This window comes from Gadus chalcogrammus, chromosome 5 (genome assembly GCF_026213295.1).
Source record: "Gadus chalcogrammus isolate NIFS_2021 chromosome 5, NIFS_Gcha_1.0, whole genome shotgun sequence".
Classification (NCBI taxonomy): Eukaryota; Metazoa; Chordata; class Actinopteri; order Gadiformes; family Gadidae; genus Gadus; species Gadus chalcogrammus.
This window is the reverse complement of record NC_079416.1, coordinates 19,439,866-19,459,065: the sequence shown is the minus strand read 5'-3', so window position 1 is coordinate 19,459,065 and position 19,200 is coordinate 19,439,866. Positions and strand designations below refer to the sequence as shown.

The window sequence follows — 19,200 nt, the reverse complement described above, 5'->3', positions numbered from 1 at the left end:
CTCTCCACTTCAGGTGTCACTGGTTTGTTTTGGGTGTCTGCGTTGTGCCAGTACGCACCGGTCTGGGCTGGGCTCCCCTGGTGAAGCTGATTGTCAACGGACACCGCGCAGATTAGAAGGCATAATAAGGGCATGGAAACGGCTCTCACGCCGGCAGTATGATGCCGCAGGGAAATGGGGCCGCGTGTTTGGGGTCTGCAGCTGAACTCTATTGCTCTACTCTACTAATATACTGTAGATATGTATTTTCTGTAGTGAGATGTCATGGGCAGATATATGGTAAATGGACTGCATTTATGAAGCGCCTTTCTAACCAGTTTCATCGTAAAGCGCTTTACGATATTGCCTAACATTCACCCATTCATACCCGCATTCACTCACTCACTCACTCACTCATTCATACATGCATGGAGTCAACCCTGCAAGGCGACATGCAGGGTTGCCAAGACACACGGGGATGTGTCTTGCTCAGGGACACCTCTGCACTCAGCTAGAAGGAGCCGGGGATCGAACTAGCAACCTTCCGGTTACCATTCGACCTGCTCTACCCCCTGTGCCTCATGCCTCCCCTCCCCATATATTTTCTGTGCGTGAGTAGTCATGGTCAGTTGCATGGATACATCTACAAACACGTTTTTAATGTGATAATATTCGAGAAAAATATAATTAGTTCCAGTGAACGACTGTTTGTTTGTTGTGACCACAACAAAAGGGAAGAGGGTTTTATTTTGTGAGGGTGTTTTTGGGGAAGTGCTTGAGGGAAGTTGAAAGAATTAACGGTCACCATTTAGTTTTTCATTTACCTTCATGTTCTAGGTTCCATTTTAAGAACTCTTCTGTTGTTCCAAACGTCGCTCTGTCTGCCCTCCCTCTCTTCCAGAGTCTCACCATTCTGTGGTCCAAACATCTCTCCCTCTCTCCGCTCTCCAGGGTCTCACTATTCTGTGGTGCAAACGTCTCCCTCTAATCCAGGCTCTCACTATTCTGTCGTCCAAACATCTCTCTGCCTGGTCTTCTCATCCAGAGGCTCACTATTCTGTGGTCCTAACATCTCTCTGCCTGGTCTTCTCATCCAGAGGCTCACTATTCTGTGGTCCTAACATCTCTGCCTGGTCTTCTCATCCAGAGGCTCACTATTCTGTGGTCCAAACATCTCTCTGCCTGGTCTTCTCATCCAGAGGCTCACTATTCTGTGGTCCAAACATCTCTCTGCCTGGTCTTCTCATCCAGAGGCTCACTATTCTGTGGTCCTAACATCTCTCTGCCTGGTCTTCTCATCCAGAGGCTCACTATTCTGTGGTCCTAACATCTCCCTGCCTGGTCTTCTCATCCAGAGGCTCACTATTCTGTGGTCCTAACATCTCTCTGCCTGGTCTTCTCATCCAGAGGCTCACTATTCTGTGGTCCTAACATCTCTCTCCTCTCTCCAGACTCTCCGGAGATCCAGCCCAAGTTCATGAAGGGCAGCAAGCGGTACGGCCGTCGCTCCACCCCCGAGTTCTCGGAGCCTCTTCTGGATTACTCCCAGGCCTCTTCGAGTCGGAATGCTGTGGAGGAGAACGCCGGGGACGACGACGAAGACGAGGAGTCCGCCGTTCCGAGGAAGCGGGAGGTGGGTGGAGTCTAGACTGTTCTACAATGCTGTTCTTTTTTTTTTTTAAGCGTAACCCCTAATTCGACGATATTATTTAGTTTATGATTTAAAATGGCAGATTAGACTAGGTAAATAATGTAAATCAGATCTAGATAATGTAAAATATCAAATATTTTGTCCCCCAATATTGTCTTAAAATTGAGCGGACATCATCTTGATGAAAATAACTAAAACATATATTTATCAGATTGATATGAATTAATGTCACGGTAAGGTGTCTAGTGTTATGTGTGTCGAGGGTGGCTGGTGTCAGACCGGAGGCTAGCCCTGAGCTGAATTCTTGCTGTTTCATCTCACGTCACCGTGCACTAATTCAGACTCAAGGACACATGCTGGTCTTATCTCCTGCTGTACTGCAGTCCACACACACACACACACACACACACACACACACACACACACACACACACACACACACACACACACACACACACACACACACACACAGGAGGACAGGCTTATTCTGGGCTTATCACGTTGGAGGGTTTACAGGCCCGGTCGTGAGGCGTAACCCAGGCGATGGTAACCCTGCAGGTCATGAGTATCTCTGTTGGTTACGTGGAGTCGCAGAGCGAATAGCCTGTAAACCTCATCCGGAAAACATGGTGAGGTTGACATGCGTCTTCTGTATGTCCAGTGACCATTGTGCTTAAGTTTTTATTAAAAACTTTACCCCCCCCCCCCCTTAGGTGGTTCCTTGTAGGGCTTTGACTCCGAACTTCGTTATTCAAATATAATTTGAATATCAAAAAATAAATCTTACTGAAGGCATTTAATGGTCAAAATATTATAAATAAATATTTGAATATATTCTAATATTAATATTGATAAACAAACGAACTTCGAATATGATTTTTGGGAAAAACTCAAAGCCCTAGTTCCTTGTGGGTCGGGTTCGGCTCGGGTCTGGCAGATTAACGCAAGAAGGGAGTGCCCGTGAGCGTGCACACCCGAGAGAGCGCACGTGAGCGTGCACACCTGAGGGAGAGCGCCCGTGAGCTGAGCCCAGCGTGGCGTCTCCTCTCAGCTGATCTCCCTGAGCTGTGGGGCTGGTGGATTACCCTGCTGCTCTGGGACCTCAGGACGGCCCCCTGAGGGAGGCCAACCCCCCCCCCCCCCCCAGGGTGGACCATCTGAATAGGCCTGGGCGATATGGCTGAAGACGCATCACGATGTAACTTCATCATATGGATGGATATCGATAACTATTGATCCTTTTAATGACCTCAACAGACTAGGAATTACCATGCTGGATTTAAACACTTCTGTTTAACACTTAATATGACCTTCAACTGTTCTTCATTGATAAATACTCGAATGTCGAAACGACGATGAAAAACACCAAAATATTGTTAATAAGTATGGAACAGTGTTTGGGTAACAAACCCAGCTGCTTGATTCGGTGGTGCAGTCTCTTATTGATATATATTGAGCATGTTTTAAATTGATATTGATCCAAAGTCTATCACGGTGTGATAATTTATTGTTTTAGTGCCCAGGCCTACGTATGAATCATTTGAAACACTCGACTGGCTGGTTACAGTTTGGTATTGGCGGGAAAACCAGTGATTTGGCTGGATTTGTAGTCGACCCGGCTCTTAAAGTGTTGCTTCAGGCTGGTTTGACTTGTGAGAGAAGAAGGCTGCTTTGTTTTGGTTTGTTTGTGATTTTGAGACTTCGGAGACGGACTGACTTGTCTCTGAAGTTGATTTGTATGCGCAGCCAGCATCTGGGAGAATACAGGCTTTGGTTCTAGAATCAACAGTTTGTATCGCTTGGAATCCGCTGATCTCCGTTTTATGAGTGTATCGCCTGTCTGGGGGGCGGCCTCTCGGGCCAGGGTGAACAGCCAGGCTATCTGACGCTACAGCCAGGGTGATCCAGAAGGCCTACAGCCAGGCTATCTGACGCTACAGCCAGGGTGATCCAGAAGGCCTACAGCCAGGCTATCTGACGCTACAGCCAGGGTGATCTACGAGGCCTACAGCCAGGCTATCTGACGCTACAGCCAGGGTGATCTAGGAGGCCTACAGCCAGGCTAGTCCCTCTGACAGGACCAGCGTGGTTCTCCCAGATTTATAACACAGACGGACAAAGACTCCAACTGGCCTGGCCATGTGGATGATGATGATGATGATGTTGATGAGGGGGGGGCCCAAATGCAGAGAGAGGGGGGGGGGGGACAGAAGTGTGTCCCAGGGCAGTGACTAATCTAGAAGACGCCGGGTGGGGGGGGGGGGGGCAGGGAGAATGATACCGGACCGGCAGATGGGTATGGGTCAGAGGGCTCTACGGGGGAGGGGGGGGGCTGGGAGGTAGTATCGCCGTGGAAACGACAATGATGTGGGGGTGTGAAAGGGGAACAATGCGGTAGGGGGAGAGGGGTGGGCATGAACGGATGCCTAAACAGCCACATTAGAGTCCCCATCTGCCCCTCTTCATTCCCTCACAGCCACAGACCCCCCCAAACCCCCCCCCCCCCCCCACTCACACAATAGGCATCCGGGCTGTGATTGGTCAGGATCGTGAGGGGTCAACGCCTCCACAAATTCTTGCTCTGCCTCCTTTCTGTTTTAAAGCACGCTTGTGGAGGGTTGAAGGAAAACACGTTTGACTTTGCTGTACGATTCAGCGGGGAAAACGTGAGCTTCTCACACTTTTAATTGGGAATTCCTTTTCTCACAAACCCCCGTCCCCCATCAAAATATGAATCAGCCCGTGTGAGATTAGTTTAAAATCTTGATTGAGCAGCGTGTGCCGGTACTGGCGCTGGTAGTCCTCTTTAAAGGGTCTACCCTGCAGCTGTGGGGATTACTGTGAAGCCGGGTCGCCGAGCAGCACACGAGGCCGGGACACGGTCCGATACCTCGCATCGTCATGCTCCCTTTGTAGCCACTACTTTTTAATTTGACCTCTGACCCTCCCATGGGCCCGTGCCGCCACAATAGGCTCTGTTGTGCTCTCTATGTCCACCCCCCCCCTTCCATTCACACCCCCGTCTCAAGTCTTGACGGGGGTTCGAGCGAGGGCTTGGTGAAACAGCTGACTCTCACCCGTGACTGTGTCCACGCCGCTGCCGCAGATGCTACCATGTTGATCTCGCACACAGAATGCATATCAATAAAGTTTTTTGGTTTTAAGTTTTTTTTTTTTTTGCAGTTGCAGGTCTTATTGGCTGTGTATTATAATAGTCTCTGTCTCTGTCCCTCAGCGCTGTGACCCAGTGCATGAAACCAGCATGGAGGAGTACGAGGCTGAAGGTATGTTGGTTTAGTTTCTAATCCCCTCCCTGGTTATAGACTCCAGTCCAGATCCTAACCATGTTTTTTTTTTTTTAATCCATTCCACCAAGCTTTATTGAGGACGCGCTTTACACACAACACGGCGATATACGAAGCGATGAACCATAATGATGACCAGAGCGTCTCCCTGCTGTTCTCCTCAGGCACGATGACCCTGTGGAACCCCGACGAGCCCACGACCCCGAGGGGGTCCGTGACCGGGGGGCCCCTGTCCCTGCACCTGGAGCTCCGGCTCCAGGAGGCCTGCGACGACCTGGGCCTGCCCGCCGACGGCCCCGCCGGCCTGGCTGACCTGCTGGGCCTCGCTGACCGCCTGGGACTGGAGGTCAGCCCTCTCTCACTTAATGACTGGTTATTCATCGCCGGGCACCTGGTTTACAGACCTCTGAAGAATGGGCGGGACTCAGAGGCTCCGGTTCCCTCAGTGGCATTAATAATCGTTTACTACTTTAACGGCACTGCCAACCCAAAAACCCAGTCGAAACTAGATGGAAAAAGTGTAGTTCAAAACCCAACGCAGCTTTTGCATCTTTGCCACCTTGTTTGTTACGTACGATTATTAAAAAGAAAACATGTTACTTCTCATAGACATTTGTACGAAGGAGTATTAGGGCCAAACATGAGGAAGAAAAAAAATATTTTTGCCGTGACGAGATTAAAGTCGACACGTCGACAAGTAACGCGTGTGTCCAGGTCCTCCTCCTGAACAGACGTAGTTTTCCGCGCAACCTTTTCAGCGTCCTTACACTAATCACCACACTGTGGTTCTGCGCTAAAACAGCGAGGATCTCTTTATTGTTAAACCCGATTCTGAAATACAATTTTACCAAATTATCTACCCAAGCCATTGGATCAGTGCAGGCCCTGTGGAGCGGTTGCTATCCCTCGCAACTAATTTCAACTGTATTCTCGAAATTTCGAGTTTAATGGCGACATGTTGACTTTAAAGTAGACTTGTCGACTTTAATCTCGTCATGGCAAAAATATTTTTTTTCTTCGTGTGTGGCTCTAATACTCCGTCGTACATTTGACCGAGGGAACTGGGAGGTTCAGAGGCGGGACTTATTCTTCAGATGTCTATTTTGTTGTATTTTACATTTTTGCATGGGAATCAGAACCTGACGTCATTTTATGTGGCGCTTTGATTCGGGTGCGGTGGCCTGGGTGTTTCACTCCCAGCCCAAAAGGTTCTGGGTTTGACTCCCAACGTTTCATGCCGAGTTCACTGATGGTTGCTTTTGGATCATAGAGTCCGTTCGGTTCCGTTAGGAAGCGGGGAGAGGGGCAGGGCCTCTTGCTCAACGGCGTAAACAATGTGGACGATGGGGTTCGAACCCTGAACCTTTCGGCTTGATGTCGACCCCCCCCACACCACGAGACCATCCTTTTTATTTATATACACTGTCCTATTGTTTCAACGGAGCCCTAACCAAAGCCCTTCCGGGTTGCGTTGCCCAGGTAACGGGGGACGTGATCCAGAGTGTGCGGGAGGCGGGGGGGGAGGTGAACGTGAGGGAGTTTGTGGGCAGGGTGGGGGCACACGGCCAGCCGCCCACCCCCTCCTCCTCCACCCCCTACCGACTGCTGAAGAGACTCCACTCCACCCAGGTGGGCCCTCGCTCCGTCACCCACCGTCCGAATACACCGCCCGCTTACAACGCCCGCTTATACCAACCGCTTACACCATCCCCTTACACCACCCGCTTACACCATCCGCTTACACCACCCGCTTACACCATCCGCTTACCCTAGGAGCCCACCCAGGCCGTATCCTGACTCGTACGCTCGAGATATCTCTAGGACGGCTACCTAATAATGAATTCTATATATTTACTGTATTTGATTACGGTAAATATATAGATAGTCTTATTAGAAAATTGAGTGTCTCCCTCAAGGACAAACTAACCCTAGCACGTCATAGGGTATAGAGATTCAATGAGGTGTTTTAGGACCGGTAAACACAAATGGGCTTTTCTCCTGGCATTTCCTTCTGAAAGGTCCATGACCAACCAGTACATTTTCTAAAGGCGTCATGCATTACATAATATTGTTTTGGTCAACAACAGTCTCCATAAGGTGTTCTCTTGTTTAAAACCCTCCTCCTCCTCCTGACTGTCCTCCTCCTCCTCCTCCTCCTCCTCCTCCTCCTCCTCCTCCTCCTCCTCCTCCTCCTCCTCGTCCTCCTCCTCCAGCCCTTTGACGAGGCGGGCCGGCGTATGACCATGCCCTCGTTGATGACCAGCTCCATCGGCCTGCGTCTCTTCTCCGCGCTGGACGACGGGACAGGCCACGCCCCCGTGGAGAACCTGCTGGACGCCTGGTTGGGCGAGGGCATCGAGAACACGCCCGATATCCTCAAGGTGCGGAGGCGGCCATTTTGGATTAGGTTCTGGTGTTTGGGGAGGATCTGGTGTCAGGGACGGTTGGTCATCGGACGGTTGGTCATTGGACGGTTGGTCATTGGACGGTTGGTCATTGGACGGTTGGTCATTGGACGGTTGGTCATTGGACGGTTGGTCATTTGACAGTTTATCTTCTGTCAGTTGACAGTTTCTCAACCATTTGGATGATTTCAGCTAAATAGTGTCTCAAGAACACTGCTATATGTATCTGTATGCCAGAAGACATAACAATGGAAGGCCTATGACAAAGATAAGGGGTTAATTGTTAGGTATAAGATAAGATGTACGTTGTTAATCCAAGACTGGAAATTCGAAATATATAAAATATGAACTATTAACTTCAAGTAAAACCTAAACGCTAAAGCAAAATAAAAAGGACATCTGCTAAGGGTAACTTTTGATCACCAAGATGAGGGTTCTCCTCAGAACGCTGAGGCTGTGACCCCCCCCCCGTCTGTGAGCAGGCTCTGGACTTCAGCCTGGAGGGCCGGGTGAACCTGGGCCAGCTGACCTCTGCCCTGGAGAAGGAGCTGCTGGTCACCAGGAACGGCCTCCACCAGGCCGCCCTGGCCAGCTTCAAGGCCGAGATCAGACACCTGCTGTGAGTCCTGAACCTGGGGCAGCCTGGGGGGGGGGGGGGGGCTGGGGGAGGCCTGGGACCTTGGGGGGGGGGGCGTGGGGAGGCCTGGGACCTTGGGGGGGGCCTGGAGGAGGCCTGGAACCTTGGGGGGTGGGGGGGGGGGAACACGAGTACGGTACCAATGTAAATACGGTGAAAGCTGCGGTGGTATCTCGCTTAAGGATGCCTAGATGTAGGCAGTCGACATCGGGGTATCGAACGCAGAAACTTTCCGACACCCTAACCACTACTTCTCCAAGAGCCGTGGCATTCCCAGCTTGTGTATAAAATAAGTTTCCTAGAATTTATTTTGTGGTGAAACCAAAACCTTAAAAAATTAGAATCTCAAGACCAGAAATCAATGTGGGGAAACCGGAATCATGTTGTCTGAGGACCTTGGGGATTGAACCCGGGACCTTAACGAGCCCCCCCCCCCTTCCAGGGAGCGCCTGGACCTGGAGCTCCAAGAGAAGGAGAGGCTCCTGCTGGACCTGGAGACGGCCGAGAGGCTGAAGAGCCAGCTGGCTGCTGAGGTGGACGAGAACCACGCCAGCATCGAGCACTCGCACCACCTCAACCTCAGGTACATTACCTCAACCTCTGGTTACACCACCTCAACCTCTGGTACATTACCTCCACCTCAACCTCTGGTAACACCACCTCAACCTCAGGTAGCAGCACCCAATCTCACACCACCTCACCCTCACTAAACCTCCGACTCAGAGAGGAGGTCTTGCATTATGATAATGGGCCTGAATCTTGTTAACAAAGAGACTTTGAGACGTTGTTAACAAACAAACCAATCAGAATGCACATGGTCCCGCCCTGAGCCTCGTCTCTGATTGGTTGAATGTGTTCTGTGCCTACAGGAAGCTGGAGCAGGAGCACAAGGAGAAGCTGGGGGCGGTGCGGTCCGTCCTGCTGACGGAGTTGGACCAGATCCAGCAGCAGGCCAGCCTGCAGAGGGAGGAGCTGGAGGCGGAGCTGGAGAAGACCAGGGCGGACGAGTCCTTCATGAGGGACCACCTCTCCGTCTCCATCAAGGTACATACGACCACCTCCATCACCGTGCATAGACCACCTGTCCATCAGGGTACATAGACCACCTTCATCCAGGTTCTCTGTTCATTGCGTGTGGTTCCTGTCCGTGTTCCCCTGTAGGAGAACCGGCGTCTCGAGTCGGAGGTTCTGGAGGGGAGCGAGCAGCTAGCGACGGCCCAGGTCCAGATCTCCAAGCTCCAGGCCAGCTTGGAGAACGTCCTCCGAGAGAAGGTACCGCGGAACGGCGGGTTCCTCACACCCGGCGCTGGTGTTCTGCTGCTGCCTGGTGTTTATTGGGTCGTGTTCTCGAGCCACGCCTGAACTCACCGTCACTGTAACACAGGAAATAATGCATATTCTGAAAAATTCAGTCCCTAAATTCTCATTGTTAAAGTACAATCCCTTTTTAAGATACTTACATTATTAAACCCAGACTGAGACGAGAAACATGAGAGTAAGGACAATTCGACAGGTGTTCTGTGCAGATGTATAAGGTACAATACATGTGTGTAATGTATGTATAATGTATACCTGTGCGTACGTTTGTATTCTTGGCGTTAAGCATCCATGCACTCCGACTTGGTAGCTCGACGCGTTTCCCATTCCGACTTCCCACCTCCGACCCGTTAACGAACCCAGCATAATTTCACCACACGTGTTTGTGATGTCCTCCGCCGCGGTATTAAAGGGGCTAGTCATGTGATGGTGTCGGGTCGGCCCATAGACTCTCCTACTCACCGATACCCGATCAGAAGTCATTTCCGATACTGGTATCGGACGAACTCTAGTATTGTGTATACAAAACCTATGCCAGCATAGTAAAGTACATGTGTTTGCTTGCCCTCAGATGGGCGACCTGGACCCTGGTGGTGCTGATCTGTTGCAGCAGGAGGAGCGATTCAGACAGCTGTGTAGCGGCTATGAGGCTCAGTGCAGAGTACGTCTCCTGATCACTAATCAAACCCTAACCCTGTTTTTAGTTTTTTACCTGTTAATCACTATTATTGCATCTATTTATCGATCAGTATTCAAATTCTAGCTATGAATCACTATTATTTAATATATATACAAATTGTAATTATAATTCTCTATTAAAAACACTACTCAGTATTATTCAACCTATTAAACATTCGTTTTTAATCACTATTATTTAATCTATTCAAAAATGAGTTTTCAGTGACTATTGCTTTTGGAGTTAATATATATTCTGACACTAATCACTAATGACTGTCAGACTATATACTCTATATATTTTTGGAATGCGCCCCATGTTGACTGTTTCTATGCATGTGCTTGGTAACGTGTGTGTCACATGCGTGTAGCGTAACATGTGTGTAGCGTAACGTGTGTAACATGCGTGTCACATGTGTGCAGTGTAACATGTGTGTAACGTGCGTGTCACATGTGTCTAGTGTAACGTACGTGTCATGTGTGTAATGTAACGTGCGTGTCACATGTGTGTAGTGTTACATGTGTGTAACGTGCGTGTCACGTGTTGAGCAGTGTAACATGTGTGTAACGTGCGTGTCCCGTGTTGTGCAGTGTAACATGTGTGTAACGTGCGTGTCACATGTGTGTAGTGTAACATGTATGTAGTGTAACGTGTGTGTAACTCGCGTGCTGCGTGTTCCTCCAGGAGCTGCAGGACCGCATCGATGAGCTGCAGGCGGAGCAGGCCCTGCAGCGCCTGGGCAGGCGGTCCCAGGCCTGCAGCCAGCCGCTGGCCGACCACATGGAGTCGGAGATGGAGTCCCAGAGCCCGGGCATGGAGTCGGACCCAGGTACGCCACAGTCACACACCGCGCCTAACGGCCTGTCGTCGGTGTGGTGCTTTTCACATGCTTTGGAGGTTTTTTTGCAGGTTCAAAGGACTGATTGTAACATTTAGGAAAGGCGTATTCTGTCCGCTGGTCTTTTTTTTTTTCTTCATTTCCCAGCACACGGCATTCAGGCATTTGGTTTGTGTCTACGTTAACAGATTTACTGACATGAAAACCAACCGGTTATCACACGTCTAGGGAAGCTAGGGAGTTCCTGTCAGCTGCTAAGACAGTCCAAACAGAAGGGGTTAAAGGTTTTTGGTTCAAACCCTCATGTTCGCAGCCTGGTGCAAGAACCCCTTAACCCGACATGTTGCTTAGAGACGTGGATTGAATTGATTTAAAAATATTTTTATTTAGAACAAGAAAGAACATAAGATAAGCTATTATAAACAATAAAAAATAATGATGAAATGAGTGAAGAGTTACAATTAGGTTATATTTACAAACGATGAAAAACCACAAATGAAAAGAAAACCTTCTAATACTTGCTCGACCGGTTCCAAAAGGGTTCAGAAGAAGAAAATGGTAGTATAGACGTGTGTGAAGCAGTGTAAATACCGTTGTGAACCTGTGTCTGACCCAGGGCTGGGCACGGAGGAGGGCCAGCCCTTCAACATGAGCCTGGAGGCGGAGTTGATGCTGGAGCAGCTGAAGGAGCAGCACAGTCGGCGGGTGGAGGACCTGCAGGCCCAGCTGGAGAGCAAGGTGAGCCCGGGGTGGCCATGTTGGATCAGGCTACCCAACCCAAGACGATCCTGGCATGTAGCATGTCTCATAGAGTTCATCTGTTGTTTTGAAGTAATATCTTGTTCTTGTCGTCATTGATTGACTAATAAGGTCGTAGATGTTCCTGTGCTAAATCCTAAATACATTGCATTTTTTTTTTTTTATCGTTGCCTTTGTTTTCTTTTAGTTTATTTTATTTTATTATTAGACTTTTTTTTATGACAATGTGTCTAAAATGTGAGGCCCTTGGATCCGCCTCGTGCATGTGAAGGGCCTTGCCTTGGGTTGAGGCATTCCCAAGCTTCCCTTTAGGATTGTGATCAAACGCTCCAGGATGTCTCCTGTTCAGCGTGAGCTCATCCGTCTGGTTTCCTCCGACGCTCTCAGATCCAGGAGCTGGACCGGAGGGTGGAGGAGGAGCGGACGGCCCACCAGGGCCAGCAGGCCTCCACCACCTCCCAGCACCAGGAGGAGGTGGAGGCCCTCAGGGAGCAGATGGCCCGCCTCCAGGCCCAGGCCGGGGTCTTCCAGGGCCAGCTGGAGCAGGCCGGGCTGGAGCGGGACGGCCTGGAGAGGAGGCAGGCGGAGGAGAAGGAGAGGCTGGAGCTGCGGCAGGAGGAGGAGGTGGCCGCCCTTCGGCAGCGCCTCCTGGAGGCCCACACCCAGGCCTCGGACCTGGAGGAGCAGCTGGCGGCGGCGCTCGAGGAGGCGCGGCGGGCGGAGGAGGAGGAGGTGGAGGAGCTGAGGAGACGCCACGCCCAGGAGCTGGGGCTCCTCCAGGAGACGCAGGAGGCGCGGCTGGAGGAGGAGAGGAGGCGAGCGCGGGAGGAGGTGCGGCTGCTGGAGGCGACGGCGCGGGAGGAGGAGGAGCGCCAGCGCCGGGACCACGAGGTGGAGCTGGGCGCCCGGCTGGAGGAGGCGCGGCTGAGGTCCGAGGAGGAGAAGGAGGCGCTGGGGGAGAGGCTCGCCGAGGAGTGGCGCGGCGAGCGGGCCGCTCTGGAGGAGCAGAGCGACCGGACCCTGCAGGAGGTGCTGGAGGCGGGCATGCTGCGGCTGGTCAAGGAGCAGGAGGAGAAGGAGAGCCGGCAGAGGGCGGGCTGGGAGGAGGAGCGCGGCCGGCTCCAGAGGTCCCAGGAGGAGGCGCTCCTCGCCGTGTTGGCCAAGGAGCGCCTGAAGCTCCAGGAGCAGCAGGAGCAGAGGGAGAGGAGGATGAGGGAGGCGTGGGGGGAGGAGAAGCTGCAGCTGGAGGAGGACTACGAGGGGATGCTGCAGGAGAGGCTGAAGGAGGAGAGGGAGAAGGCGGAGGAGGGGAAGGAGGAGGAGGAGAGGCGCTTCGAGAGGATGCTGACGGAGGAGACCTCTCGGCTGGAGGAGCGGCACAGGGAGGCGCTGAAGGAGCTGAGCGCTCGCCACGGGGAGGAGCGCGAGGAGCTGGGCAGCGCTTTGGACCGGCTGCGGGAGGAGGTCGTCCAGGAGAGGTGAGCATCTGAACAATTATTAACGTTAATAATGTTCTATCATAAAGTATTGTCATTTGGATGCGACCGATCTGTTGGACGGTTCTACTTCTGCTAAATAATCAGAACATGCCCGGAGAGATTGTTGGAGTATTTCTATGTTTGTATTTGTCCTCAAAGTGCTTTATATCTCAAAGTAAAACACTAGATAAATGAACACGGGAAACTAAATGATTGTTGGTTCAAAAACAGCGGTCGGCCCTATGAGCCGATTTCACCCACGGGTACGACTTTTCTTTGCTCCTTTAAACCTTGCGTTCCCACTTTGTGAGTGACAGGCACAATAGACGAGCAAAGGACTGCGCTTTTGAATGCAAATGCGTTTTGAACCATGCAGAGAATTAAGAGAACGAGAGAGAGCGAGAGAGAGAGAGAGAAACGGTTTGAGTGTTCCGGACCGCTGAACGCCGTAACCCTCCCTGATTCACCACGCGCAGGACAGCCGTTGAGCTCCACTTCTCCCAGAGGCTCCAGGAGCTGGAGGGCCGCTTCTCAGGGGACCAGGACACTGTGGAGGAACGCTTCCAGGCGGACGTGTCGAGGCTGGAGCAGCACTACCAAGCCCAGCTGGGGGCCCTCTCGGCGAGCCACGCCGAGCGGGCCCTCGCGTGGCGCGCCGAGATGGAGGCCGCCCTGGTGGAGAGCCAGGAGCAGAGGAGGCTGATGCGAGAGGCCCTGGAGCAGGAGAGGCTCTGCCTCCACCGGGAGCGGGCCGCCGACCGCGAGGAACTGGAGAACGCCCGCCGGGAAGAGGTGGAGGCGGCGCGGGGGGAGAAGCGGGAGCTAGAGAGGCAGCTGGACGAACTGGCCGGGTCGTCCCAGACCAAGGAGAGGGACCTCAGCCGGCAGCTGATCGAGCTCCACAGGAGGCTCCAGGAGAGCCAGGCCTTCAGGGAGGACCTTCTGGCCGCGTCGGAGAGGACGGCGCAGGAGCTGGAGGTTCTGCTGGGTCAGGCGGTGAAGGACTTCAAGCAGGAGAGGGCAGAGTTTGTGGAGGAGCGGGCCGAGCTCCAGAGCAGGCTGGCCCAAGTCCAGGGGAAATACAGAGCGGAGCTTTCCCTGTCGGAGGAACGGAGCCGGGAGAAGATGGAGCAGTTTGACGCTCTGCAGAACAAGATTGAAGATCTGGAGTCGACGCTCCAACAGGACATGGAGGGCTTTGAGTTTGAGAGGCTGGAGCTAATACAGAGCGTAGCCCTTCTTGAAGTTGATCTTAAAGATAATCTATGCTGCCTGGAGTCCCTGGACAACGAGAGGATGGAACTCGTCTTAGAAAGGGATCAGCTCAAGATCCGAATTAGGGAAATGGGAAAGGAACTCGATGTTCTTTCAGTAGTAACCAAGTCTGGCCAAGAGGAAACGACAGACCCTGGTAATATGCTAGTAACCGAACCGGTTAATCCTGATGTAATATATTTGTCTTTCGAAGTCCAGGAGCCACAATCAAATACGACGGGTAACACGGATGAGGATAATCCTGATGATGACGTCATCGGTATTATTCCAGGGGACTCTTGTGCACTCGGTGGTGAATCTGAACCCCTGGTGGATGAGGAGCCAAACACAGCGGATATGAGCGTGACTGCTTCCATCGAATGCAGTAACGTTCCCAACGAAGATGTGGAAGCCCAAAATCTGGAATCAACAGGTCAACTTGAAACCACAGCACTACTTCTGGAAGAACACCACGAAAACCATCTAGAGATGAGGGCAGAGAAACCTGTGGCACCAGGAGAATGCCCTGAAGACCCAGATTGTGTGGTGGTTGATGAATATGATGAAGATGTTGATGTTGATGATCGGCAAGATTCCCCTGTTGCCATGGACGGCCCCAAAACCAGCGGAGACGACCTACAGGAGCAAAGTTCAGAAGTCCAAGAGGAAATCGAAGAGGAAGAGTCTCCGGAGACATTTGGTACTGAAGGTTCTCCTCATGGCGGTTCTCTCTCCAAACACAACACGGACGATCCCAGAGTTGCCCCGGGAACCCAGAGTGTGGATGTTGAAGAGGAGATGGAGCAGATCTCTGAAGGTGAAGCAGCCCCATCACCTGATGTGGTGGGCCATGAAGAGGAGCAAAACTCTGGAGGTGAAGCTGCCCGATCACCTGATATGCTAGGCCATGAAGAGGAGCAAAACTCTGGAGGTGAAGCTGCCCCATCACCCGATGAGGCGAGCCATGAAGAGGAGATGGCGCAGATCTCTGTAGACGAGGCCGCCACGGCGCCTGAGGCTGCGGGCTGTGAAGAGGAGACTGCGCAGCTTTCCGGAGGTGAAGCAGCCCAATCACCCGATGTAGCGTGCAATGAAGAGGAGCAGATCGCCGGAGACGAAGCGGCCATGTCGCCCGAGGCTGCGGGCCTCGAAGAGGACAGGGATCCTGGGTTGTTTGTGGCGGTCCAGTCATGGGATCCAGAGAATAGCCCTGAAGATGGAGTGGTGGAGGAGCTCTCCCCCCATCCCCTCGACCAGAGGCCGTGTCACGCGGTCGCGGTGGACCTCGTCGCCGCGCGGAGAGCTGCTGACTCCTGCGGCGGGCCGACTTCACGGGACGGATCGGTCGGTCGTTCCCCGGTCGACTCTCGCAAGTGTGGGAAACGAATCCAATCGGTTTCCCAAGAGTGTGGGTTCTCGGGCTCTCTGGTGGTGGATCAGCAGGATGACCCGGAACGCCGTGAGGATGTTCACCCCGTGAACAAACTCCAGGTGCTGTACAGCGACGCCATGGAGGAAAACACTCTGCTACACCAGAAGGTGTCGCTGCTCCACCAGAAGACCGTGACGTTGGAGAGCATTCTGACGTACAACCGGCAAAAGATCAGAGCGGGCAGCCGGGCGTTGGAGGAGAACCTGACCCTGAGGCTGAAGCTGTTCCGTCTAACGAAGCGGGCCGAGGAGCTGGAGACGGAGATCTCGGAGACGGCCGATCTCCGGGTCCGATACCACGACGGGCGCCGCCAGAACACGCTGCTGAAGGGAGAGAACGGGGAGCTGAAGCGACGGCTGTCCAGCCTGGAGGGCCGTCTGCGTGCGGCCGGCGGTCCCCAGGGCCAGCACCGGGGCCTGGCGGAGGAGCTCTCCACCATGAGGCGGGACAACCTCCAGCTCTCGGAGCTGGTGCGGGAGCTGGAGCTGCAGGGGGACGGAGGTCTCCTGGAGGGGGTCGGAGGTCTCCCGGAGACGGCCGGTACCTGGGAGACCACGTCCCAGGGGAGGGGCGGCCGTCTCGAGGCCCGGAGCCAGGCTGACGCCACCCGCCTGGAGGTGTGCTGCGAGGAGCTGGAGGTGCAGAACGCGGACCTCCGCGGGGCCCTCGCCAGCCTGCAGGGGGAGGCGTGGACGCTCAGCGAGTGGATGCAGGTCCACAGGTAACAGGAGGACCAGGATAGAACCCCCAGCACCCCGCCTCGTCCCCCCCCCCCCCCACCCACCCAGCGTTGTGACCTCCTTCCTCTGGGTGTGATGTTCCGTAGCCTACCTCCAGCTCCTCCTCTACCCCGGGTACGGTGCCCCAGCGGTGGCTGTGTTGTGTTGGACCCTCATTCCCCCTGTGATGGATCCTGTGTTGTGCGGTGAATAGGTAGTTAACCACGAGAGGTCGTGAGTAGTTAACCCCTTTACGTCAGTCGTACACATGGCTACTAGTCATTTTGGTTGGTTTGTGGATTAAGTCTTCCTTCTCTATAAAACTGTGTTTGCTGTGTTATGAAATATATAAATCCATTTTTGTGTTTTTTTTTTTACATCCCATTTTGTGTTGAGTCTTCAATGATCTGACGGCCATTTTGTCTCCGACCCGAACAGATCTGAAGTCGGTCGACTCGAGGAAGAAAACGTAAACCTCAGTCAGAAGATCACAGTGCTGAAGGACGAGGACCTGAAAGGGGCCAACGTAGACCTTCGGTGAGAACATGGCGATGTTGTCCTGGCATAAATCAGTTTAATGTCATGTTTGCTGCAGAGTTCATTTGGCTGATATCTACCTTTTTTCTTTCATCTGTTTTTCAGGCAACAGCTGGAAGACTTCCAGAAAGAGAAGACTGAAGCTGAGAATATGGCGGAGGAATTTCAGAAACAGGTATGCATGTCAACAAATTATTATTCTAGCCACTGCCTGGCTTTCTAGTCTAAATAGGAAAAATAATGAAACACATTTGCCTACCTTGCACTCAAGGCCATTTGCACTATTGAGAATTTATTGTAAATATTACTTATCTTATTTTATTGAATTTACCAAATTGTATTTGATCCTTTATACATAATGCACAGTGGGTCAGAGAGGAATGAAATTTCCGTTCTTCTATTTCTCTGGTACATTAGTTGCAATTGACAATAAAGCTGACTTTTACTTTGACTTGACCTTGAATAAGAATACCAAAAATAAACACTTAGAAATATAAAAATTCTGAAGTCTCTCGTGACTCTGCGCGTGTCCGACACGTGTCCAGTAGTTGACGTGCACACATTGAAGCACTCTAAACCCCCCCCTGTGGGATGGCCCCGCTCCCTCCTCAGATCTCAGACCTGCGTTCCCGCGGCGACCATCTGCAGGAGGACAACGTCCTGCTGTCCCAGGAGAACGTCCTGCTGTCCCAGGAGAACGTCCAGAACTCTGCGGACGTGGAGGAGATCAGCCAGCAGCTCGCTGAGCTCATCCAGGAGAACGAGAGGAGAGAGGCCGCGCCCGCCAAGGAGGTGAGGCTCTCGGGCATCAAGGTGGCGGTTTGGCGTGGTGCTAGATGGTTAACTAGCCGGTTGTGTTGGAGTAAATGGTTAACTAGCCGGTTGGGGTAGATGGTTAACTAGCAGGTTCCGTGGGGTAGATGGTTAACTAGCAGGTTCCGTGGGGTAAATGGTTAACTAGCCGGTTTGGGTAGATGGCTAACTAGCCGGTTGTGTTGGGGTAGATGGCTAACTAGCCGGTTGTGTTGGGGTAGATGGTTTACTAGCCGGTTGAGGAAGATGGTTAACTAGCCGGTTGTGTTGGGGTAGATGGTTAACTAGTCGGTTGGGGTAGATGGTTAACTAGTCGGTTGGGGTAGATGGTTAACTAGCCGGTTGTGTTGGGGTAGATGGTTTACTAGCCGGTTGTGTTGGGGTAGATGGTTAACTAGTCGGTTGGGGTAGATGGTTTACTAGCCGGTTGTGTTGGGGTAGATTGTTAACTAGGCGGTTGGGGTAGATGGTTAACTAGCTGGTTGTGTTGTGGTAGATGGTTAACTAGCCGGTTGTGTTGGGGTAGATGGTTAACTAGCCGGTTGTGTTGGGGTAGATGGTTAACTAGCCGGTTGGGGTAGATGGTTAACTAGCCGGTTGTGTTGGGGTAGATGGTTAACTAGCCGGTTGTGTTGGGGTAGATGGTTAACTAGCCGGTTGTGTTGGGGTAGATGGTTTACTAGCCGGTTGTGTTGGGGTAGATGGTTAACTAGCCGGTTGTGTTGTGGTAGATGGCAGCTTGTGTGGCTGCCTTGGAGGCAGAGTTGACCAAGTCTCTGGAGGAAGCCGGCCGGCTTGAGGAGAGGAACGGAGAGCTGGAGGAGCAGCTCTCTGCCCTCGGAGAGAAGGTACCGTATTTTCCGGACTATACGTCGCTCCCGAGTATTAGTCGCATCAGTCAAAAAATGCTCCATGACGAGGAAAAAAACATATATACGTCGCATCGGTGTATAAGTCGCATTTATTTTTAAACATTTAAACAAGAACGTTTAGTCTGGAGAGACTGAATAAAATTGCAATAGCAATATAGGTGTGTCGGTCCCACTCGTAGTTCTGAGAGTATACCGAATTCAGTGACACCGGGATTCCACCGGACGCGTATGCGCCGCGGTCCTAAACCTGAGCGCACGATCGGGAGGTGGAAGTTGCGCTTTATATGCCTTCACAAGTCCAGCGGAGGGCTCCAGTTTTCGCCGGCCAAGTCATGCGCTGTGATATGTGTGACAGCTATGTTGCACAACATTGCAGCTAAGGCTGGGGTAGCTTTGGTTGAACCGGAGGACATTGAGGACGATGACGACGAGAATATAATTTATTCAGTGGTGCAGTAGGCTTGCAGCGTTCAGTTGTAGGCCTAATGAATGACGGTGCCATCTTGCGGCCGAAGATTATGTACGCAC

The 19,200-nt window shown here is 52.2% G+C and overlaps 1 protein-coding gene across 4 annotated transcripts in view; it reads left to right on the top strand.

Moving 5' to 3' along the window:
* The window catches only part of nin (ninein (GSK3B interacting protein)), a 34,508-nt gene that overhangs the window by 7,137 nt on the left and 8,171 nt on the right, over window positions 1-19,200 (top strand). For 2 of the 4 annotated variants that reach the window (XM_056590784.1, XM_056590786.1), the window contains exons 4-20: window positions 1,431-1,612; window positions 4,866-4,914; window positions 5,100-5,281; window positions 6,415-6,564; window positions 7,149-7,316; window positions 7,823-7,959; window positions 8,420-8,560; window positions 8,847-9,021; window positions 9,139-9,249; window positions 9,866-9,955; window positions 10,655-10,799; window positions 11,425-11,546; window positions 11,955-13,045; window positions 16,889-16,987; window positions 17,093-17,162; window positions 17,600-17,779; window positions 18,532-18,648. In XM_056590784.1, the coding sequence (XP_056446759.1) occupies window positions 1,431-1,612; window positions 4,866-4,914; window positions 5,100-5,281; window positions 6,415-6,564; window positions 7,149-7,316; window positions 7,823-7,959; window positions 8,420-8,560; window positions 8,847-9,021; window positions 9,139-9,249; window positions 9,866-9,955; window positions 10,655-10,799; window positions 11,425-11,546; window positions 11,955-13,045; window positions 16,889-16,987; window positions 17,093-17,162; window positions 17,600-17,779; window positions 18,532-18,648 (3,209 nt within the window). The remainder of the gene's footprint in view (window positions 1-1,430; window positions 1,613-4,865; window positions 4,915-5,099; window positions 5,282-6,414; window positions 6,565-7,148; window positions 7,317-7,822; window positions 7,960-8,419; window positions 8,561-8,846; window positions 9,022-9,138; window positions 9,250-9,865; window positions 9,956-10,654; window positions 10,800-11,424; window positions 11,547-11,954; window positions 13,046-16,888; window positions 16,988-17,092; window positions 17,163-17,599; window positions 17,780-18,531; window positions 18,649-19,200) is intronic. The other 2 variants (XM_056590785.1, XM_056590787.1) reach the window with 1 other exon arrangement.